A 25314-nucleotide genomic window follows, 5' to 3' on the forward strand; every position below is an offset into this window, starting at 1 on the left:
GAAGACCACCAGATGAGCAGTGAAAGCTTAATTTATTCACAATAATACAAACATGGATTTCTTTAAACCCCAAACAGGCACAAACCAACAATTCTCAAGAGAAAATGGGTATGAAACGAAACAGGGAAACTATATTTTGAACTGTTTGCCATGATTACACCCACAATGGGTTAAAATGTGTTTCTTACTTGGCTTTCATATAAATTTTCATTTTTAATGTTAGATATCTGTAATTGAAATATAATCCCAACAAAACTGGTTTGATTGAATCGGTAAAGCACGGAAGTTGGTAAATACAGAAACATAAAAATTGGGATTCATTCCTGTGCTGCACCAATCCCATTTTATTTCTCAATGCTTTTCGTTTCATTGTCAAAAATATTGGAGTTTTCCATAAGTTAGGAATTCCAGCTGGGTGCAGAAAACAGTATGAAAGTCTTTTCAGCCTTCAGCCCTAAAACCAGCAAGCGTTTGTTTAGCAAAGAGAGACATTTTTCTATGCTGGTGGCAAAGCTGGAACAAAAAGCAAAGCATGGACATATCAGTCAGGGTAGAAAAACAGTATATTTTGTTTACTAATTAAAATGTAATATTGGAGACAGTACAGCCAACAGGGATCATTTCTGAGGGATAAAATGGGATAATTGTCTGATGTCACAAGTTAAAGAGTCCCAATAAAAATGAATACAAATGCAGTGTAAAGACTGCATGTTGATGGTTCAAGTACCAAAAGATGGCTGGAAATAAACATATGGGTTAAAATTGAAAAGGGAGGTAGGAAACTGAAAGATAATAGACACCTCAAGGGTAAAACTGAACTTTACCCCTTTATAAAAAGAAAGTGTTTCAAGTATAAGATGTCGCTTCTGCAGCAAAATGACACGGTAGGAAGAAATACTCTGTGATAACTGCTCCTTACTAATAATCTGCTCAAGTGAGGTTTACCATCTGTTGACAGGTATACAATATTCAAGCCATTGAGTCACTGGAAGGCACTATCCTATACGAATAATGACGTGTCTGGAAATTTCTCATAATAATCACAAAAAGGATTATTTCTCTGACACAAAAAGGCCTTTTTAACGGGAAGATGTCAAATGAATGTGTGGCCTCTTATTGGCGACACACAAAGAAAGGATGTACTAAGGACTTTTCTACAAAGAGCACCTATTTTATGACACATTACTGAAACCATGGAAGTAAACAAGGGTATGGAGGATAGATTTTAACTAGGCCATCTCTGCAATCACTGCATGGGTCGCTATTATAAAGTTTTCTGGTGACAGAGTGAGTTGGGAGAAATGGGACTGCCGACGACCGTAGGCTTCTGAGTAACAATGCTGGTCAGAAGTGGAGCAGAAACCATGTATACGTGCCTAGACCCGAGTTTTTGACACAAGCAGTCACCCCACCATAGAGAATTGGTTAGACTGGGTTCACCACAGAACCTTTTTCATCCTTCCATAGGGTGGTGGTATGTTAAGTCTCCAAGACACTGCACACAGACAAAATTTCTCATGACTTCTTTCTACTCACTGGATCAATTACTATATAAATCCTCACTTTATGAACTCACATTTGCCCTGGAGACTTTGCTGTCACTACTTTTGCCTTTGGTGAAGATTGTGCTATGCATTTTCAAATATTTCTCTCATCTGGACATGAAAATGAATGGAACCATCATGGGATACAAGCCTGAACATGGTTGAAAAGTAAAAGTTGTAAAGGTGATGATAAACGGATTTTAACGAATGGAGTAAGGCTTTTGCTTGAAATTATTTACTCTGATTTAATGTAATGTGCATTCATGTTTCTTTAAAAAGTGCTTTTTTTTTTATCCATTCAACGTTTTTTTTTTTTGGTTTTTAGTGCCTTATTTGAAATGCATTTAAAAATACAGACAACCGAAAAGAAGAATATTAAATCTTCTACATCTACAGTACATTTTTCCTGACATGATATAGCACTCCGCCCTCTGTCAGGCTACTGAAGCCTCGTCGCTGCTCAGAGACGATCTTAAAGCTTATAGTAGGTTTCCACAGGTGCAGGTACAGGGCTGCAGGGCTGTTGTCTCAGTGAAAAACAAAGGACACTATCCCAAATTACTACAAGTTTCTGCACAGCAGCTCTACGATAAAATGTTTAACAGCTACAATATATCAAGGCACACCGGAACAGTTCAATTCTGTTCAAAGTGAAAACAAATGTACAATATAAAGACATGTTTTAATGCACACTGCTGATTGTGCAAACTGATGGGCGGAAAGGGTTTACTTGACTGTCATCAGTTATTTTTTGTCCTGATAGGGTTACCTCCAACAGGCAAACTGAGCCTGAAAACTAAAAGCCAAAGTATTTGTTCCTTCACATATTCAGGCTGTTAGAAAGCGCCTCCAGCTGCTCCTCTCCCAGCCTCTGCTTCTCCTCCAGGTCCTTCTGACGGATGAGGAGCGAGGCCTTGGTCTGGACGAAGCGCCGGTAGTCCTGCAGCTGCTCGGCGGACAGCTGGCGCGACAGGAAGGTGGAGACGAGGTTCTCTCGGCGGTCCAGGTTGTCCTTCAGATCTTTGGCATCCTCCCTCTGTTTGCACAGCAGACGGTGGCGACTGTCCAGAGACTCCTGCACAGAACGAAGTAGGCTTGTTATAGTTAAAGGTCACACATTGCATGCAAATGTAATATTCCAGCTGTTAAATAGAGTCTCATTGCAGTAGTCACCCACACCTGTCACGATTATGTGTGTCCAAGACACTAAAGGTGACAGAGATTTCTAGAAAACTTGTCAAACATATTTGTTTCTTTTATGCCTTTAATATCTGTATTTTAACATCTTTTTCTTTAATGCGATGCTTTTATGCGTAGGCTTTATTTTCTTTCTGTCTTTCATTTGATGTCCCATAAAGCACTGGTTGGATTGCCTTGTGTATGAATGGTGCTGTACAAATTAACCAGCCTCGTCTTTACTTAATAGAAACACACATGGGAAAATTAAGAAAATAAAAAAGGGGATTTACCGCAACTAATATCTTAATTTGCATAACTGTCAAACGTATGACATGAATTTGTATTTAAAGGAAAACTGGGAAGATTTATTAAAGGCCTGGAAGACAACGTGCTAGTTTCTGTTCACAGATGTTTCTATCCAGTCTGACTGAGTTTGAGCTATTTTGCCATGAAAAATGGGAAAAGATTTCAGTACCTAGATGTGCAAAGGTGGTAGAGACATGCCTCTAAAGACTTGCAGCTGTATATGCAGCACAAGATGATTTTACAAAGTATTAACTCGAGGCTTGAATTCAAATGCATGCAAACTTTTTATGTTCTTTTATTTACAAAAAACATTGAAAGGTGTGTAGAAATTTTAGGTCTACTTAACAATTTTGCACCACTTGGTGTTTGCATATATAAAACTCAAATAAAATAAAGTAGGCTGACTTTTTTAGTTATAACAGGAAAAAAAAAAAAAAGCAAAATCATCAAAAAGGTGTCAATTATATTGTTAGACCCCCGTGGAATGATTTCACTTTCAAAATAATTTTCCTGTTTGAACTGAATGATGAAAGAAAGGTGTGAAAGTTGCAGCATCACATGCCAGTGGCTGCAGTGTGTCCTTGTATCAACAGAGGGCAGGTCAGAAACAAATGTCATCGAAACTGGGCAGGAGTTTCGGTGAGTCAGTGTAAATAGCACTGTTGCTGATAACAGCAAGAACACAAATGAGGCTCTAACAAGCCCTCTGTGTGCAGCACGCTCTGCAGTCGCATTCAGCTGATGGACACGTGAACAATGAGCTCTTTCAGGGATAAATCTAGAAATCAAATTAATCCATGCAAACATGAGCTGAAGCTGAAATTAACAGGGAGGGGCATGACATCCGGAGGGGTAATAAGGCACAGCATGTGTCATATTTCTTAGTAGGGCTGACGATTTCATTAAAAAATGTCCTTGTTCTTGGTTTTAAAGACCATCCTAAAGATTTATATAAAGTGCAATAGTGCACATACAATATCTGGTAATCAACCCTTCAATAGCTATTAAAGTGTTTGATCTGAGGAAAGATAAGCTCCACAATTAAATTAATTAAATACAGATAAACTCAGAAACATTTTTTACATTCCACACGGTTAGAAAGCCTAAATTCATCAGAGCTGCCCTTCAACTTTTCCGTACTGGTCTGTTTGCTGTAGCAAAACTAAACACAACCAGCGTAAAGCTGAAGGTACCAGAGCCGCTTATGCTTATCGTTTATCCAGAAGCTCTAAATGAGCTGCTGTAAATGAAGAAATGTGTACGGTTACTTAAAAAAAAACACAAAAAAAACATGTCCTCAGGAGCACTTGCTGACACTCTGCTTTTACTCACACGCATCAGTGTGTATGTGTAAACAGCATCAGGAGGGAAAGGCAGAAGCGGAAAAGGAACATTATATGCAGAGCTGATGGTAGGGCTTTAGGGACATTAGCAAATTATTGTCAAATCATAAACTCATTAATAATCTTTGAACTCTACTGTGTATGAATCATTTTATGCAGGCAGCAAAAATTAAACTTATAGCAAAATCTGATACACTACAATAAAAAATAGTCAAAAAAAAAAAAAAAAGGGATAATGTGTAAAGTAACTACAGGCCAGTATAGTACTCCAGCGATGGAACGAGAAACAACAGACTGGCTTCCTACCTTCTCTTCAGCATCGGTGTGTTGGTCCACGACACTCAGGGCGTTCTGGACCCTGGCCAGGCGGGCAGAAAGGCACAGCAGCAGGTTGACCACCCTCTCCAGGTCCCCAATGAACAAGTTGTACCTCTCCAGCTCCATGGGCAGACAGTGTTCATGCACCAGCAGCTTCATCGCCTCGCCGAGGGCTGCGTTCTCCTCCACCTCTGTCTGCAGGGCGCCACGTGACTCCTCCAGAGAACGCAGATGCTCGTTGATATAACAGACTAATAAACGCTGCAAACACAATAGAGAAACATATTATTATTATTATTATTATATTACACGTGCTGTTACAGTGCCTTGAGGAAGTATTCACACCCCTTGAATCTTTCCACATTTTGTCAGGGTTACAACCACAAAGTTTTATGTGTTTTATTGGGATTTTATGTGATAGACCAACACAAAACAGTGCATAATTGTGAAGTGGAAGGAAAAAGCTACATGATTTTTAAAGTACCTCATTTACTCTGATGCCATTAGATAAAATCCACTGAATCAGTCATAGGATACTATGCCTTACCCTGTCTGTAAATCTGGCCCATATGGAAAGTGCCAATAATTACGACAGTGTTGAAAGAAGGTCATAAGAAGTTTAGTTTGCAGTTTACCTTGAGCCAGGAATGGGACACAAGATCTAAACAAAGGTGCTACTGCCAGATCAGACCAAAACTGAGCTATTTGGTCTACATAAAAAATGCTATGTGTGGTTTAAGATTTACACAGCCCACATCACTCTGAACACACCATAACAAAGGTGAAACACGGTGGTGGCAGCATCATACAACCTCATCTCATCTAGTCTGACTGAGCTTGAGTTATTTTGCAAAAAAGAATGGGCACAAATTGCAGACTCTTGATGTCCAAACCAGGCAGAGAGAAATCCTACAAGACTTGCAGCTGTCCTTGCAAAAGATGCTTCTTCTAAGGTCCTTGTGAAAAAGTTTGAAATTCATGTATCATTTCCCTTCCACTTCACAATGAATACTTTAGGTTGACCTATTACATAAAATAACAACGAAGCAGAATAAAGTTTGTGTTGGTAACAGGATAAAACGTGGAAATGTTCAACATGCATCAATACCATTGTAATGCACTGGAAATGATTAAGGATGAAGATATAAAATTATAGGAGAGAGTCTGCAGGGCAGCCAGAAAGAAAGAAAGGCGAGAGTTAGTTGCAAAGCCAAATATTACACAAGCTGGAGACACTGATAAGAGGCAGACAGGACATCATATGATAATCAAGGGACACAGCCATCTGTAGTGAAATGGGTGCACTTAAGGCCAGATGTTATCCATATAAAATCCCCAGTTTCTGCAAAACAAAAATTGGAACCCACTGCAAGCTGTAGTTGGGCAGCTGAAATCAGCACTGTTGACCTGTTTACACCAAAGATGACTGTTTTAATTTTATTTATAATGTGAAGACAAAAAGGAATAAAACCATTACATTTTAAACTTGTAGATCCATCAGAACGCAAGAACGTTTACCTTGATACAACCCAGAAAATACTTTTATGCATGTCAAGAGTTCATTCTTTATAACGAGCTCCTTATGTGGACTCCTTTTTAAAAGAAAATATCATGAGCTATTCTGAGTAAACTAATAATTACCTTCTTCTCAGTGATATCAGCTTGGCTTTGCTCGTCTGTACACTCAGATTTTTGGCTGTCGGAATCAGGCGGACACGGAGATGGTTCTGCTCCTTTACACGCGTCGCTGCTGAAGACAGAAATATGTTTATGTCAACACAACTTTTACATCCACGCAGGCTCTCCTGTTATTGCAGTTCAGGCATGATGGGGATTAAATGGCATTTTTGCCGAGTCAGACTGGTAGAACTACAGGAGGGTGAGGAAGGCCAAGAGGCAGGTTTAGGCATTACAAAAATCTAAAGTAGAAGATCACTGTCTCCATGTATCCAATTACCCAGGCAGACATCCCGGTGCATGTTCAGCAAATAACCAGGTGTGTCTGCTCATGTGGCGTAACAAAATGTAAGGCAACACTGGTGGAGCTCAGTTGTGGAGCCAGTGTAAAGTTTCATGGAAACATTCATCTACCAGTCATTGTTAACTCCATTATCCTTTCAATAGTCTGAAATAGTAATTGTCAGCTAGAAGGATTACAGGTCAAAGAGTGTAAAATAAATCCACTTTTGGACCAGGTTTTCCCACTAAATTTACCTTTCTACAGTTCCTTTCTGCTCCTGTTTCTTCTTGTAGTGCTCCTCCATCAGCAGTGTGTCTTCCGACAGAAGCTGCTCCATCAGCATCAGCGCGGTCTTACGATTGGCCAGCGGACAGAGCACCCTGACCAGTGAGTGGTCAGCTTTGACCACTGCCTTTACAAGCTCCTCCCACTTGGGTTTCTTGGCAGACCTCTCTGAGCTGTCAGTCTCTCCCTCTGGCGTCCCCCTCTCCTCTGTCTCCTCCTTTTCTCCCACTGTCTCAGCCTCCAGGTTCAAATCTTTCTGCTCATCCTTCTGCTGACTGACGTCTGCTTCGGAGACAGATGTAGAGGAACACACAGAGGAGTCGTTTGTCTGCTTCGTGGCGATGGAGCTGCCAGGCTCGTCTGAAATGTTGTTTGTCAGCTGGCAATTCAGCAGGTCCTCTTTGAGCTCCTTCTCTGGTGGGAGAATCCACAGCGACGGATCAGTGGTGACGCCGCAGCTCAGAGACACTTCGTAGTTTGTTTCGCTGCTTGATTCGTCCACCTTTTGCTCCCTCTCTAACCCATGGGAAGTCCCACCTCTACTAGAAACAAAATAATAATTAGGAAATTGCAGAGGCAGAAGAATAACTCTTAAAGAGACTTTATTTTGTGAAGTATGATACATAAACTCGTGATTATCTTGAAAACAGAATAGTTTGGAAACATCAGTTGTCATCCAGAAAGCAGAATGACAAAGTCTCCTCTTACCTGGAGATGGGTGTGCTTTCACAAGGAAGCTTTGTCTGGGTGGGTGTGGAAGAGCCGGATTTGAGCTCCCATTCACTGATCTTTTGACCTCTGGGGGAAGGTGGGTTAGAAAACGTCTCACTAAGTTCTCCACTGGAGACCGAAGGGATGGATCTACCAGAGCTTCTTTCACCTGTTGCATCCTCCCCTTGCTCAGTATCTTGCTTCTCTGGAGGATTTTTCTGGGTTTGGTGTTGGCTCTGTACCTGAGAGTTATTCGGACCAACAAACTCTGCTTCTTTCCTTGTTTCCGGTCGTCGAGCATCTCTGTCTTCAGCATCGTTTGAAGCACTCCTCTCATTTCTGCTAACGCCTGCAGGCTCAGCTGAATCCTTCCGCAGCCGATCTAGGTGTTCGGAGCTTTTACTCAGGCCTGATACTTTAGTCAACTTCGATGCTCCAAGCTCCTCCATGGACTTCCCCCTCTGTCCCACCTTCCGAGGACGCTGCTGGCCCTCAGGGGCTCGCTTCTCTGACGGTTCTTCTGCTTCATTCTTCTGGCAGCTGAAATCCAAAATTAAATTCAGAACAAAACAGAAGGAATAAAATCTAAAGAGGCTCCAGAAAAGTGGAAATTTAAATATGTTTGATTAAAAGAAATACAATGTCTTACAAAACTATGTGTACTTTAACATATTTTGCCCCAGAACAACCACAAACTTCAATGTATTTTGTTGGGAATTAATAAAAAAAAACAACAACACTGAGCAGTACATATTTTTAAGTTGGATTGAAAATGATACATAGTTTTTTTTTTTTTTTTTGCAGCACTAGAGACCTTTATTTTTGCATATTGTTTTTTTGACAGTAGGTTGACAGGAAACAGGGCAAAGAGAGGGGGAGACATTCGGTAAAGGTCACCGGGTCCGGGACTATAGCCTCTGCAAATGGTCACGCGCTTAACCCCTACACCACCAGCGCCGCGCCCAACGAATGTAGTTTTGAAGGTCAGTCAGACTGGATGGAGGAGAACCACCAGCCCGATCTCATATCTTTTGCAGCCTTTAAAGGCTTCCAGGATCACTCTGTAGCAACACCTATCATCACACCAACTCTGACCAGTTTCTGTGTCTCTACAGAAGAAAAGCATCCCCACAGCATGATGCTGCCACCACCATAATTGTGTGTTCAGGGTGTTGGGAAGTCTTATTTTGCAGCTGCATCTAGCCTTCTGCATGCAGACCAAAAAATGCAACTTTTCTTTTATATGACCAGAGCACCTTGTGTGTCATGTTTGTTTTGTCCCCAACATAGCTTGATTTTACACACAGTGACTAAAAAATGTATTTTATCTCTTGTGGAATTCTTCTGTTTCAGATTTTTTTGTGAGACTTAAATGTTTCACATCATTTTAAAGTGCCCATGACATCGAATTTTCATGATAAATCCAATTACATTTATGGAAAGGAAACATTTATAAAATGTGTTCAAAAGTAAGAACGCGCAACTGAAATAAATAGTTTTTGATATATATGGTTAGAAATATCACTAAAAAGGCATCTCCAGACTACTCCTTTGCAACTTTGTTGCGCTCTTTTATGACATCAAAGGGGAACCCCTGCACAAATACTGACAGCTGCTACAATGGCAGCAACACAGACAGCAGTGAAGAATCTGATATTTCTTTAGATATATTTTAGTCAGTAGCACAGAAAGAGTCAGGAGAAGAAAGTCAGCTGTCATCAGACGGTAGAGAACAACTGCTGCCACGTGCTGATGGCCATCTAATTCGACCAGTCTATTTTGTCGGATAGTGCTGCTGTCATAGTATTGCTGCCACCACCAGCAATGCACCGTTTCACCATATTAACGCTTTTTTTAACGCTACTTGGTTTCTCCCTGAACAGTTTATCATTGATGCTCACACAATGAATGACGGGAGATTTTCCCTTTGACATCATTTCAGGACGACTTTGGACTTGCAAAATTTAACATTGAAATATGCTTATTTTGTGTCACAATTGTCTTTTATCATGTCTTTAATCCTATTATCATGTGAATTACTGCCCCTTTCCTTCAATATTAGGATGTTTTCTTTCAGTTTTTGCATTTATGGGAAAAGCGTGTCACAGGCACTTTAATATCATACAAAAACAACCTGAACAATAACAAAATGCATTTTTTTCAACACAATGTTATCTTGTACACTCTTCATCCTTCTTTCTTTCCTTCATTCTATTCTCCTTCTCTTCCCTTTTCCTTTTTGCCCCCCCTTTCTGTCTTTCGTGCTTCTTTTTGTTTCTTTTTCATTTCTGTCTCTGTGTCCGTAACAACTGAAATAATCCAAAAGCAGTTTCAAAGAACAAAAAATGCAGTTTTGTAATTACTCAGCACAGTAAACAGATTTCTGCTTGCTACTCTTTCATAATTGCCAGATTTGTGGAATCTGTGGTTGCTCAGCTCTTAAAAGTCATCATCTGCCTCTTGGCAGCTTCTCTGATAAATACCCTTAATGATTGGGCTCCAAGTTTACGTGGCTGGCCATGTCTTAGTAGGTTTGTAGTTGAGCCACACTCTTTCCATACCTGGCTAATTGACTGAACAGTGCTCTGTGAAATGTTTAAATCTTAAGATGCATTTCACAACCCAACATTGGTTTAAACTTTTCTATAACTTTATTCTTGTCTATTTGTGCGTTCTTTGGTTTTATGATCCATTCATCTATTGTCACCACCAGTTTATCCATGCAAGGTTTTGGGGGGCTGGTCTCCAGTGGTCAATAGGTGAGTGGCAGGGTGCATCCTGCCCAGGTCACCTGTCCATTACAGGGCACCACAGACAAATGACTAACAACCATGTACACTTAAACTGATACCAAGGGGTAATTTTAGAGTAACCAATTAACCCAACAGTCATGTTTTTAGACTTCAGTAGGAAGCCAGAGTACCTGGAAAGAACCCACGCATGTACTAGGAGAACATGCCAATCCATGCTGAAGAGCCTAGGCCAGGATTCGAACCCAATGTTGTGTGACTCTGGGTTGGTCTGTCACAAAAAATCCCAGTAAAATAAATTGAAGTTTAGGGTTGTATGTGCCAAATGTGAAAAAAGTTAAGTGCACTGTCTCCCAGCTCTTGCTGCTCCTGCTTTCTGGCTCTTGTGTAAATCTTTACAAAAGAATGTTGGTTACTGAAGCAGGTGGGTGTTAACTTTTTAGGTGCCAAAATGAATTAAGGTGAGATTTATGCTTGGTGCACACATCATTGACATAAAAACCAATTATAATGTCTGTATTTGTCTACAGCACTGGAACATACCTCTGGGTTTCCATAGTGTTAACTGGTAGTGGATCCTCTTCTTTGCCATGTGCCTGTAGACCCAATAGAAAACACACCAGGCACATGTGAAGTTTCATAGTTCTTTTACTTTTTAATCTTCTTGAAAACTAGTTTTCTTTACATTTAAAAAAAGTGAAAAGAGACGTTCAGTTTAAAAGTAGAAATAAACTGTAAACATTCCCAATTAAACAAATGACTGAGTGTATTAGTGATGTACCTGAAATGTATGTGGTGTGGATTTGGATCTGTTCCTTAGGAAACTGGCTGGCTTTTGCTGGTCCAACAGACTCTCTGCAGATGCAGATTTTCCCTGAGATGGACCTTGACTCTTCCTCAGTTTGGAGGGGTTTTGGTGACCAGGATAGTGGCCTGAGCAGGACTGTGCAGAGAAGAACTGGGCATACCTGTTTTGTGAAATTTAAACATAATCTTAAATAAATCTGGAGAGTATCAAGGTAGAAACAGTGAGGCTTTCTGAATGTGTGAGTTTCTTTGGTACCTGATGGAGCTACTCGAAGAATCAAGAATGCGGCCAGCAGAGTGGGGCCTATGGTGTTTCTTGTTTGTATGTTTCTCATGATTTCCTGACTGGGGGCGAGGACCCCAGTCAAACGGTTTCTCACCAAGAGAATGTCTCTGTCTGGATGGAGTTGGCAAATGAGGTGTTGGGAGCTGCAGCTCAGCCACTTTCTGGCCTGTTTTGCGTCCCATGTATTCCATGAGGGCCTGATACTGTAGATGCTTTAGGTTCGCCTTTGACACGCTTGAGACAGACAGAGCTCGACCTCTTGACTCAAACATCTTCCTCCGCGCTGCAACTAGTCCCTGCTCGGTTTGCTGCATCTCCTCCTCTCCTTCACACTCAGCAGCAAACAATCCCTCACTTTCATTCCCAAAGGAGCGGCAAGCCGAGTGGTTGGATGTGCCACCTAGGAGGTTGAGTTTCTCTGGCTCGGAGAAGCACATCTTCTTCTGCTCCAGGGTCAGTCTCTTTCTGCTTCCAATGCGTCCCACCTGAGGCTGGGCCACATTCACTAACCTCAAGTTTTCCCTCTTAGCTTTATCGATTTCCTTTAGATTTTCCCAGATCTCTTCCGTGCTGCCCTTCTCCGTGTCCTCGGATGTCAAAGAAGGAGTGAGTGTATCTGTAGATATCTCAGAGTCTTGTGATGAGGAAAATGAGTGAATCACTGCAGGCCTACACTCAGAGGTTTGGGTCAAACAGTGTGGCCAAGGCAGCTGCAGGTCCCTCCTCTTAAATGACGTCTCTCTCAAGACTTTGCATTGGGCATCCTTAAGTTTTTCTTTGTAGTACTTTTTAAAAGAATCATCTAGAGTGCCGCAGGAAACGGACAGAACCTCTCCAATGTGGTTCTGGCTAGTGTCACCTTGTGCAGGTCTCTCATTATCATTTACCGCTACATCTCCCTGGACGGATTTATTAGGGATTGCTTCTCTCTTTCCACTGAATCCAGGATCTACCTTGGGTAGGAACACCGTTCTACTGGCTCCGGTAAGGTGATACAGCAGCGGAGTGGTCTCTTTGTTTATCCTCTCACTAGCAACATCTTCCAAAGGTTGCCAATTCCCTCTGTTTGCATGATCTTCTCTCTTGATGTAGTTTGGCGACTCGTTGCTCATCAGCAAAGTGACCTCGTTTTGATGAGCGGCTGAATGTAGAGGGCTCTGTCTGTCAGGTCCGCAGTAGAATATTGGGTTGCTTGCAGTGTGGCGGCCAATCTCACAACTATCTTCCAAGGCATTTAGAACGTGGGGCGGTCTGTGATTTACCTGGTCCAGGCTCTTGGACATCAGGTCCATTCCCTGATCCACAGAAATAAAAACCTCCTCGTCTTCTGGAATCGTATTGCTGGAAGGGTGAGAACTCTCCTGGAGAGGTCTGAAAAAATTATCCATAGTACTATAGGATCGCTTATTATCTCGTTGACGGTGGGTCTCCAACACAGCAGAGACCTCCCTTGCAGCTTCTGTACCGGTTACGGTTGCAGAGTGTGTTCTCATTCCAGATTCAGATGGCTTATACACTCCTGTAACAAAGTAGAACTGGCCCTTATGTTGAATACTGCTGCTGAGAAAACTCTGACTGCTGTTCCAGGGGCTGGGGGCTCGCTGTGGTTCTGACCCACACCATTCCTGAGCTGAGTGTGCCCTTTTGCGCTCACTTTGAAAATGACTACTGGATCTGTTCTGATGGTCCCCATTACAGCCACTGCTGGTAGAGGGCGGTTTGTGAGTCAGGTGTTCAGGCTGGTTTCTGAGTTGAGGTGGTGATCGGCTTAGGGCGTTTGCTGACCTGTGCGACTCAGAGTCGGCATCGTTGTCCACGATAAAAGGCTTTTCTGGGATCTTTCTTGTCTGATTGTGAAGCTGGAGGTGCAACCGGTAGCTCGGTGGATGCTGGGCCTGCTGCATCTCGTGAGAGCCTCTCCATACTGAGTACATTGGTTCAGAATTCAAGGTTGAGCTTCCTTTATCTAGGATCACTGTCTCAGACCTTGGGGCATTAAGACTCTGAGAATCTGGTGGGCCATGGGGTCTGAGCTGCTGTTGAGGTTGTTGTGGCAGGGGTTTAAATTCAGTACCATGGAGATGAACCCTGCTGTTCTCCAAGTTTTTTGTGGCTATAAAACTATCAAGGCGTGCAGGGACTGGGGGAGCATAGGCAGGAGCATGAGCATTTTGGGGCGGAGTCTTGGAATTGACCTCTTTTTTAGAGTGTACATTGTTGTTGGTGTGCAAATTCTCATTGCTATTGTGGCTATGGTAGTTCACATCAGTGTTATTACGATACTGGTGTGAGATGGCTTCAACTGAGCGGTAGAGCTGATCCATGGTCTTTGAGTCAGATTGCAGAAACTGGGTCGGGTGGTAAACAGACTTTATATATTTAAGGTCAGCATAGTGGCTAAAGGAGCTTGACTGTAGGTCATCAGGGAGGAAAGGAGATGGGTTGTCTGGGGCAGTGGACCCACCGGAGAAGGAGCTGTACGCAGAGTCTCCTTTGCCGTGTTGGTGGTGGGCTAAATGTTCGACAATGCTAGTGTTAGACTTGGCTGGCGAAAGCCGGCTTACAGACAAGCTAAGAGGATGCAGGTCCACGTTGCTCATTCTCTCAAAGTGCAAGCTGTAAGAATCCATGAAGGACTGGGGCAACTGGCAGGAAGGGAAGGACAGGGCTTGTAAATCATACGTATGTGAATGTGCACTGATTGATGTGTCCGCCTTGTGGGGGGAAAACTGGGGTGAACTACCTCCAGCGTACGTGCTCCCAGTTGTCTCTTATGCTTGTCTGAATTTAGGTCATGTTCCTGACTTTGTTAAGTTAAAGCCTCTTGAAACAGTCTGCTCCTGGTGGAGAGAACATAAACACAACACAGACAGGTTATTGGTCTAACATCTCAACTCAGGACTCAGACATATACAGGGGTTGGACAATGAAACTGAAACACCTGTCATTTTAGTGTGGGAGGTTTCATGGCTAAATTGGACCAGCCTGGTAGCCAGTCTTCATTGATTGCACATTGCACCAATAAGAGCAGAGTGTGAAGGTTCAATTAGCAGGGTAAGAGCACAGTTTTGCTCAGAATATTGAAATGTACACAACATTATGGGTGACATACCAGAGTTAAAAAGAGGACAAATTGTTGGTGCACGTCTTACTGACGCATCTGTGACCAAGACAGCAAGTCTTTGTGATGTATTAAGAGCCACGGTATCCAGGGTAATGTCAGCATTCCACCAAGAAAGACGAACCACATCCAACAGGATTAACTGTGGATGCAAGAGGAAGCTGTCTGAAAGGGATGTTCGGGTGCTAACCCGGATTGTATCCAAAAAACATAAAACCACGGCTGCCCAGATCACGGCAGAATTAAATGTGCACCTCAACTCTCCTGTTTCCACCAGAACTGTCCGTCGGGAGCTCCACAGGTTCAATTTACACGGCCGGGCTGCTATAGCCAAACCTTTGGTCACTCATGCCAATGCCAAACGTCAGTTTCAATGGTGCAAGGAGCGCAAATCTTGGGCTGTGGACAATGTGAAACATGTATTGTTCTCTGATGAGTCCACCTTTACTGATTTCTCCACATCCGGGAGAGTTACGATGTGGAGAAGCCCCAAAGAAGCGTACCACCCAGACTGTTGCATGCCCAGAGTGAAGCACAGGGGTGGATCAGTGATGGTTTGGGCTGCCATATCATGGCATTCCCTTGGCCCAATACTTGTGCTAGATGGGCACATCACGGCCAAGGACTACCGAACCATTCTTGAGGACCATGTGCATCCAATGGTTCAAACATTGTATCCTGAAGGCGGTGCCGTGTATCAGGAAGACAATGCACCAATACACACAGCAAGACTGGTGAAAGATTGGTTTGATGAACATGAAAGTGAAGTTGAACATCTCCCATGGCCTGCACAGTCACCAGATCTAAATATTATTGAGCCACTTTGGGGTGTTTTGGAGGAGCAAGTCAGGAAACGTTTTCCTCCACCAGTATCACGTAGTGACCTGGCCACTATCCTGCACAGAAGAATGGCTTAAAATCCCTCTGACCACTGTGCAGGACTTGTATATGTCATTCCCAAGACGTATTGACGCTGTATTGGCCGCAAAAGGAGGCCCTACACCATACTAATAAATTATTGTGGTCTAAAACCAGGTGTTTCAGTTTCATTGTCCAACCCCTGTATATAGGTAAAACAAAATATCAAGGATGGAATGGTTTGACAAAATATGAGTTCTCAAACTGCAAAAGGAAAAAAAGGACATATCAAGTTGACAATCTTACAACACCATAAATGTTTGTGTTCGATCAGCTTGGCACAATTCATGGGCCTGTTACTGTTATCAAGGTTTAAATCATTAATATACATTAAAGTCCTCTTACTGAAACGCCAGTAAAATGTATATTTCCACTCACCGGCACATGCCAAAGCCAAGTGGATTTCTCTTGTTTTTTCAGAGATATTTGTTGCATATTTGAGTCTTCAATGTGGATCTGAGAATCAGAAGGGTTAACTACCTGCTGAAGGTAGCATGTGCTGTTTAGCATCAATAAAGCCTCTCGTTCTCATTAAGGGCTCTGAGGCTAGTGCTGCACATTGCAGCAAACGTGGAAAAAAATGTCAGGAATCTCACATGAATTCTCTGGGCATTAGTCATGTGACAGATGTAATACAACAATGTAAAAACTGTTCTAAACTTGCTCATTTTTAATGAGATACTAAAGTGTTTCTTTTTAAATCGTCTATGTTAAATAGTTTGATTAAACTTTTTAAATATACAACGTGAATATTTATGACCACGCACTGCTCACCACCTGTTGAACTTTGTATGGTGCCTTCCTATAGTGAACCTTTACAAAACTGCTTTTCCTTGGTTTATAAAGGGTTCTTACACATTTTTAAGACAAAACTTCATACTGTAACAGACTCACATTTCCAAAGTTCCAAAATTCACAGATCCTCTATAATAAGTTTAGTTCTGAACATATAAAAATCACAATTTATTTAATAAGTTGCCAGTACTTTAAGCAGTTTTGTACCACATGGAAACCTTCTGTGATCACCCGACATCCAAAGAACTCAGAGCATTGTTGGCACTGAAACGAGCTCCAGCAAGCTAATGATTGGTTTAAGACTTTAATAACAGGACTCTCTCATGACCTGCATGCCTTTCCATGACTTTGCAGTTTGAACGTTTGAAGCTTGATGCTTGTCAAGCATGTACAAAAGTAAATGCTGCTGGTAAAACAAAGACACACCAAACAGTGACCTAGCAGAATCAATATTATATTAGTGATGGGAAAATGTTCAGATCCTGAATCAGTTGAATTTGCTTTTTTTTGGTTTATGATAATTAAATGTTTTCTATGTTATGCATTAACTGCCAAGGTCTGCCAAGTCTGTGGGGGGGCCTGAAAACCTGCACCAATCATGACGCAAGGTGGTCCTTTTGCCTACAAACAAACCCTACACTATCTCATTTAATGGTTTTCTTTATGTTTATGACTATTTACACTGTTTGTATATTCTCACTGAAGGCATCAAAACTGTGAATGAACACGTTTGGAATTATGTCGCAAACAACAAATTGTAAAACTGTAGAACTTTAATTATGTTTTATTTTTTAGATTCCTTAAAGTAGTCGCCCTTTGCTGTGATGACTGAAATGTTAACCTTTGGCCATCTCTCAACGAACCTCTAGGAAGTTCTTTCAAGACTTTTTGGAAAATCATTTCAGGTGACCACCACATGAAGCTCATGGAGATGGTGGCCAAATGGTGGCTATATGGAAGTATAAAATTGTTTAAGAGTCATTTCACACTTTTTGTTTACTATATAATTCCATGTGTGTTTATTCACCATTTTGTTACCTTTGGTGAGAATCAACAATGTAAATATTCATGAAAATAAAGAGACCTATTAAGTAAGAAACTGTATCTAAAACCTTTGACCGGTAGTGTACCTCCTGACAGTCTTCCAAGAAAAGTGTTAAAGGAAACTGAATGTATTTATGAAGAGGCTTCTAATCAACAGCGTCTCTGTTTGAGTGTAGTTTCCAGCCCTCCTTCTCTCCACTGAGAACAGGGAGAGGCAACTAAACAGGGGGGCGCTCAAGTGGAAGTGATGGAGGGGACAAGCGGTGACAAAATGTACAGAGGGGAGCAAAGTGGGGGAGGGAGGGTGAGGCAAAGGGTGACCGGCCCAGACAAATACTCTCACACGCAAACCACAACAAGAGACAGGAGATGTGAATAATGACAGCCAGAAAGCAGAGATGAGTTGAGAAACTGGATGGGAGGACGCAAGCACGGAGACGTACTGGGAGCCACTTCGATATCAACAGTTTGTAAAGTGGACTGAAAAAGTTTGTGAAGAACAGGCTGCAATAAAATGATGGAAACAAGAAATGAAAACTCACCAAAACTTTGAGTCTAAGTCATTGACTTTCCTGATTCCCATCTGAAAAATGAACGATTTCTTTTGTTTTATTCCTATATGGAGATGAGCTAAATTATTTCCGTCTTCTTCTGGAGTATGACCGGAGCAAGTTACCAGGAGAGGCAAGTGTGAGAGGGAAGACTTCTAAGTGGGTCTCTTCTCCCCCCACAGAGACCTGAGGCTGCCTAGTGGGGGCCACTGATTGGCTAGCCGATGACGTCCGGCTCTCCGATGCACAATGAGCGCAGCGGAGGGAATATTTCACTGCTGCGGATAGTCGCTAGTGCTGCCGGCTGCCTGAACAACAGAGAGAGAAAGAGGTGAAAAAAAAGAGGCCTTGCATTCCTGGCTGGCTTCAAAGACGGAGCAGAGCCGGGGCACCATTCATTCCCAAGGCCCTGAGCCTGGCGCATGGAGACCAGCCAAGGCAGGAGGGAGGACAGAGAAAGGGAGGAGGGGGATAACGGCGATGGGGAGAGTGGGTGTAGGGTTGACCTCCCAGCCTCCACCCCATAATGGGGGGAAAAAAAGTCATAAGACTAGTTATTTCTCACAGTTACCCTGATCCGTCCTTTCCTCTTTGTTGGTTTCTCTAGTACTTAACTCCTTTTAATGACCTGAAAGTTTTAACTACAGTTAGGTTTACATATCTTAATAAGGTACAGTATACAAAATATCTGTGAATATCACGATACATCCAGATCAAGAGATGAGATGAAAGACAATATTGGGTTCATAAGAATGCGAGCGGGACGATTTTTAGCAATATTTAGAGGATAATTAAAGAAGATTTTTCCAGGTTCCACAAATAATATTTTTTTAAACTTTAAAAATCTACAATCAGTGTCAAATAAATCACTCCTGGTTTGACATGTCAATTGCATGTTTTGTTTGCTCGTCTAACTCTAATGTGGTTCAAATCCAAACAGGATTTAAAAAATGCTTTAAAAAATCCCAATCTGAATGGAGGAACCGGCCACATTTTTATGTTTAAATTCTGTACTTTTCCAGGCTTGAATTTCTGGAGTTCAATAGTTTAATCCAAACGTTCACAAACAATTTACAAGTTATTTCTACAGCAGTCATGCTCGAAATGCAGAATATGCATAAATACATGTATGCATACATGCAAAAAAGGTTGAAAATAGAAAGATTTTCTGTCCTGCAGTTTCTTTTACAAACTTCCAAACCTGGAAAATACTCAAGGCCAGTGTTTTAAAGAATCTCTGTTTAGAGTATAATGATCTAGTTCAGGTTTGAAAAGTTTAAGTATTTTAGAGCTCAAAATGAGGACAATAAAATGCTGTCCCTCAACTAAACCAGGAACCTCAAGAACAGCTTCCTTTCTTTCATTTAAAATAAGAACGCCAAACAGATACAACATGATGTCGAGCATAAGTCCCTCTCACCTTCATATCCCAAAAAATGAGATGTGAGAGTATAAATGGCGCAGCATTCCTTGTCAAAGTTTAGTGTGCCTTGGGAAGATCTGTGTAATTTCTGTCAGAATATGACTTAAACTAAGTCACCCTTGGTGAATAGTGTTTAAAGACTTGTTGCACTTTATCTCAGAAATCATTTCGATTAATAATACTATTAGTCGTGTACTCCTAGCCTGCTTCTGACTTCAGACCCATCTGAGACAAATAATAGTTGCTCTTTTAAATATCACGAATTACTGATACACCAAGGAAATACATCCCGTAAACCATAGCCTTCAAACTGGACACTGATCATTCTGTAATGTGGTTCAAACTCGCTCTCGATAACAATGGGAGCTTACTGAACTCGTGTGTTCGTTCATCGTTCAACAATGACCCTTGTTGCCTTCCCTATTGTTTCCTGCTAAAGCTGGCAGCACTGGTACTCAGCTATGCAGAGGTTGTGTTACTGTTAGGAAGGCGTCAGCAACCAGCTGCATTTAAGTCCTGCTGGTGGCTGAGGCTAATTTCAGCATAATGCTTATTTATGAAGGCTGAGTGTATTTGGAAGAAAGAGAAGAATATAAGTAACTGCAGCAATATAACAGGGCAGTGTGCACAGCCAAACAGCTGAGCTAAGTGATACGTCATGGTGCATAGAGCAGAGAGAAGTTCAAAGATCGAAGACAACAACTCACTCAGCTCATGAGACAAGACCAAATGAGATACTGGGTTCATGGAAATGAGATGAGATTTTAATATTTTTAATAAAACTAGGAATCCCCATTTGTTGTGTTTTCACAAATAAATGTAAATGTTTCACAGATCCCAAACAGTGTTTTAACGAACCCGTAATCAGCTTAGAATAATTCAGTACAGGTCTGACTTCTCTAAAGTACTGTCGTTTTTCAAGCAGGACTCCATCTAAAGTGATGCTAAAGCCAAACGTTACAGTTAAATCACCTTTTTTGTGTTCTCACAAAATACAGTAGAGGTCTTACAGATTATAAAACTGTGTTTTAACATATCTCTTTTCAGCATACAGTTATCCAGTTTAGGTTTTATCAGTCAAAAAACTATTAGATGATAAAATCAATTTCTGATTTATAAAAAACAAAAACTAAAGTAACCCTTTAGCGTAGTGCTTCATTTTAAGCTCTGATGTGTTTAGCAATTTCAGTATTGTGTGAACAAGGTAAAAAAAAAAAAACGTTGAATAATCAATTTCTGTGATAAACTATTTGAATAAATGGATGTAACAAACCATAAAATATATTTATGATGTGTAAGCAGTGTAAAATGCAGCAACCTCCAGAAACATTGGAACCACATGTACAGATGGACAAAAAGACAACACCAAACACTGGCATCTTGGAGTCTTTCCAAAAGGTGCCAAAACTGTGAAAGGTGCTGTAATTTAGTTCAGCGTCATCATTTTTCCTTTCAGTGCAAAACTTACTCGTCTTGTTTGTATTCTTTTCTTTTTCTAAAAATGCTGCCACATGCAAAAATTTAAAAGTAACACTAACAGCAACTGGATAGGGATTTGCAAGAAAGGGATCCTCGGGGTAAGGGATATTATAATGTTTTAATGCCATAAGATCTAAATAATGCTAAGAAATGTTTCAAGTTAGAAGACATTTATATACAGAAGAGAACATTGATAGATGAATCAATAAAACAAGATAAAAAGAGACAAAGCTGGTCCAGGGAGGGAGGAACAAAACAACATAGAGAAATAATATATTAGTGCAAAGAGGATTGGGTGGCGGACGAAGGTGGAGACCTCAGCGGCGCAATCCCCGGATGCTTAGGCTGGCTGTAGGGACGTGGAATGTCACCTCGCTGGGGGGGAAGGAGCCTGAGCTTGTGCGTGAGGTCGAGAGATATCGACTAGAAATAGTCGGGCTCGCCTCCACGCATAGCGTGGGCTCTGGAACCCATCTCCTTGAGAGGGGTTGGACTGTCTTCTACTCTGGAGTGGCCCATGGGGAGAGGCGGCGGGCTGGTGTGGGTTTGCTTGTTGCCCCCAGCTCAGCCGTCTCGTGTTGGGGTTTACCCCAGTGGATGAGAGGGTCGTATCCATGCGCCTTCGGGTTGGGGAGAGGTCTCTGACTATCATTTCAGCCTACGGGCCGAGTGGTAGTGCAGAGTACCCGGCCTTCTTGGCGTCCCTGTCGGGGGTGCTGGATAGTGCCCCTCCCGGGGACTCCATTATTCTGCTGGGGGACTTAAAAGCCCACGTGGAGAACGACAGTGACACCTGGAGAGGCGTGATCGGGAGGAATGGCCTCCCCGATCTGAATTCGAGCGGTGTTTTGTTATTGGACTTCTGTGCTAGTCACGGATTGTCCATAATGAACACTATGTTCAAACATAAGGGTGTCCATCAGTGCACTTGGCACCAGGATACCCTAGGCAGGAGGTCAATGATCGACTTTGTTGTCGTATCATCAGACCTTCAGCTGCATGTCTTGGACACTCGGGTGAAGAGAGGGGCTGAGCTGTCCACTGATCACCACCTGGTGGTGAGTTGGATCCGCTGGAGGAGGAGAAAGCCGGACAGACTTGACAGGCCCAAGCCCATAGTGAGGGTCTGCTGGGAACGCCTGGCGGAGCCCTCGGCCAGGGGTGTATTCAACTCCCACCTCCGGGAGAGCTTCGACCAGATCCCGGGGGATGTTGGAGACATAGAGTCCGAGTGGACCATGTTCTCCGCATCTATTGTCGATGCTGCTGCCCGTAGCTGCGGCCGTAAGGTCTGCGGTGCCTGTCGCGGCGGATATCCCAGAACCCGGTGGTGGACACCGGCAGTAAGGGATGCTGTCAAGCTGAAGAAGGAGTCCTATCGGTTGTGGTTGGCTTGTGGGACTCCTGAGGCGGCTGACGGGTACCGTGAGGCCAAGCGTGCTGTGGCCCGGGCTGTGGCAGAGGCAAAAACTCGGGCCTGGGAGGAGTTTGGTGAGGCCATGGAGAAGCACTACCGGTTGGCCCCGAAGCGATTCTGGCAAACCGTCCGGCGCCTCAGGAGGGGGAAGCAGTGCTTCGCAAACACTGTTTATAGTGGGGGTGGGAGACTGCTAACCTCGACTGAGGACATTATCGGGCGGTGGAAGGAGTACTTCGAGGATCTCCTCAATCCTGCCATCACGCATTCCGTGGTGGAAACAGAGGCTGGGGACTCGGGGTTGGACTCTTTCATCACCCAGGCTGAAGATCACCGAGGTGGTTAAAAAGCTCCGCGGTGGCAAGGCTTCGGGGGTGGATGAGATCCGCCCTGAGTACCTCAAGTCTCTGGATGTTGTAGGGCTGTCATGGTTGACACGCCTCTTCAACATTGCGTGGCGGTCGGGGACAGTGCCTCTGGACTGGCAGACTGGGGTGGTGGTCCCTTCATAAGAAGGGGGACCGGAGGGTGTGTTCCAACTACAGGGGGATCACACTCCTCAGCCTCCCTGGTAAGGCCTACGTCAGGGTATTGGAGAGGAGAATCCGACCGATAGTCGAACCTCGGCTTCAGGAGGAGCAGTGTGGTTTTCGTCCCGGCCGTGGAACACTGGACCAGCTCTATACCCTCTACAGGGTGCTCGAGGGTTCATGGGAGTTTGCCCAACTGGTTCACGTGTTTTGTGAACCTGGAGAAGGCATTCGACTGTGTCCCTCGTGATGCCATGTGGGGGGTGCTCCAGGAGTATGGAATCGGGGGCCCTTTATTAGATGCCATCCGGTCCCTGTACAAGCGGAGCAGGAGTTTGGTCCGCATTGCCGGCACTAAGTCGGACCTGTTCCCGGTGCATGTAGGACTCCGGCAGGGTTGCCCTTTGTCACCGGTCCTGTTCATAACTTTTATGGACAGGATTTCTAGACACAGCCAAGGGCCGGAGGGGGTCTGGTTTGGGGACCAGTGGATTTCGTCTCTTTTTTTTGCGGATGACGTGGTCCTGCTGGCCCCCTCTAGCCAAGACCTACAGCATGCGCTGTGGCGGTTCGCAGCCGAGTGTGAAGCGGCTGGGATGAGGATCAGCTCCTCCAAGTCCGAGGCCATGGTACTCGACCGGAAAAGGGTGGCTTGTCCTCTTCAGGTTGGAGGGGAGTTCCTGCCTCAAGTGGAGGAGTTTAAGTATCTCGGGGTCTTGTTCACGAGTGAGGGAAGAATGGAGCGGGAGATCGACAGACGGATCGGTGCGGCTGCCGCAGTTATGGGGGCGCTGTGCCGGTCCGTTGTGGTGAAGAGAGAGCTGAGCCGAAAAGCAGAGCTCTCAATTTACCGGTCGGTCTACGTTCCTACCCTCACCTATGGCCATGAACTTTGGGTCATGACCGAAAGAACGAGATCCCGGATACAAGCGGCTGAAATGAGCTTCCTCCGTAGGGTGGCCGGGCACTCCCTTAGAGATAGGGTGAGGAGCTAGGCAGGGGCTCGGAGTAGATCCTCTGCTCCTCCACATCGAGAGGAGCCAGTTGAGGTGGCTCAGGCATCTATACCAGATGCCTCAAGGACGCCTTCCTCGGGAGGTGTTCCAGGTATGTCCCACCGGGAGGAGGCCCAGGGGACGGCCCAGGACACGCTGGAGGGACTATGTCTCTCGGCTGGCCTGGGAACGCCTTGGGCTCCCCCTGGAGGAACTGGAGGAGTTGTCTGGAGAGAGGGACGTCTGGGCGTCTCTGCTGAGTCTGCTGCCCCCGCGACCCGGTCCCGGATAAGCGGAAAACGACGAGTACGAGTACGAGTATATTAGTTTTAGCATTAAACGGAACCATACCATCAAACCTCTGGGTGTCAGGGGACATACAGTACAGACCAAAAGTTTGGACACACCTTCTCATTCAAATAGTCTTCTTTATTTTCATGACTATGAATATTGTAGCTTCACACTGAAGGCATCAAAACTATGAATTAACGCATGTGGAATTATATACTGAACAAAAAAGTGTGAAACAACTGAAAATATGTCTTATATTCTAGGTTCTTCAAAATAGCCACCTTTTGCTTTGATTACTGCTCCGCACACTCTAGGCATTCTGTTGATGAGCTTCAAGAGGTAGTCACCTGAAATGGTTTTCACTTCACAGGTGTGCCCTGTCAGGTTTAATAAGTGGGATTTCAAGCCTTATAAATGGGGTTGGGACCATCAGTTGTGTTGTGCAGGAGGTGGTTACAGCACACAGCTGATAGTCGTACTGAATAGACTGTTAGAATTTGTATTATGGCAAGAAAAAAGCAGCTAAGTAAAGAAAAACGAGTGGCCATCATTACCATAAGAAATGAAGGTCAGTCAGTCCGAACAATTGGTAAAACTTCAAAAGTGTCCCCAAGTGCAGTTGCAAAAACAATCAGGTGCTACAAAGAAACTGGCTCACATGAGAACCGCCCCAGGAAAGGAAGACCAAGAGTCCCCTCTGCTGCGAATGATAAATTCATCCGAGTCGCCAGCCTCAGAGATTGCAGGTTAACAGCAGCTCAGATTAGAGAACAGGTCAATGCCACACGGAGTTCTAGCAGCAGACACATCTCTAGAACAACTGTTAAGAGGAGACTGTGTGAATCAGGCCTTCATGGTAAAATAGCTGCTAGGAAACCACTGCTGAAGACAGGCAACAAGCAGAAGAGACTTGTTTGGACTAAAGAACACAAGGAATGGACATTAGACCAGTGGAAATCTGTGTTTTGGTCTGATGAATCCAAGTTTGAGATCTTTGGTTTCAACCATCGTGTCTTTGAGCGGCGCAGAAGAGGTGAACGGATGGACTCTACATGCCTGGTTCCCACCATGAAGCATGGAGGAGGAGGTGTGATGGTGTGGGAGTGCTTTGCTGGTGACACTGTTGGGGATTTATTCAAAATTGAAGGCATACTGAACCAGTATGGCTACCACAGCATCTTGCAGCGGCATGCTATTCCATCCTGTTCGCGTTTAGTTGGACCATCATTTATTTTTCAACAGGACAATGACCCCAAACACA

The 25314-nt window shown here is 43.5% G+C and overlaps 1 protein-coding gene across 6 annotated transcripts in view; it reads right to left on the reverse strand.

Moving 5' to 3' along the window:
- Positions 1 to 15: 15 nt before the first annotated feature.
- Positions 16 to 25314, reverse strand: part of shroom1 (shroom family member 1) — a 42612-nt gene continuing 17313 nt past the window's right edge. For 2 of the 6 annotated variants that reach the window (XM_047379095.1, XM_047379097.1), the window contains 8 exons: positions 11460 to 14329; positions 11178 to 11364; positions 10940 to 10992; positions 7644 to 8186; positions 6905 to 7477; positions 6332 to 6440; positions 4679 to 4951; positions 16 to 2619 (listed from right to left, as the gene is read on the reverse strand). In XM_047379095.1, the coding sequence (XP_047235051.1) occupies positions 2365 to 2619; positions 4679 to 4951; positions 6332 to 6440; positions 6905 to 7477; positions 7644 to 8186; positions 10940 to 10992; positions 11178 to 11364; positions 11460 to 14119 (4653 nt within the window). In that variant the 5' untranslated portion in view covers positions 14120 to 14329 and the 3' untranslated portion in view covers positions 16 to 2364. Of the gene's footprint in view, positions 2620 to 4678; positions 4952 to 6331; positions 6441 to 6904; positions 7478 to 7643; positions 8187 to 10939; positions 10993 to 11177; positions 11365 to 11459; positions 14330 to 17909; positions 18056 to 25314 lie in introns of those variants that run through there. The other 4 variants (XM_047379098.1, XM_047379096.1, XM_047379100.1 and 1 more) reach the window with 4 other exon arrangements.

This window comes from Girardinichthys multiradiatus, chromosome 11 (genome assembly GCF_021462225.1).
Source record: "Girardinichthys multiradiatus isolate DD_20200921_A chromosome 11, DD_fGirMul_XY1, whole genome shotgun sequence".
NCBI lineage: Eukaryota > Metazoa > Chordata > Actinopteri > Cyprinodontiformes > Goodeidae > Girardinichthys > Girardinichthys multiradiatus.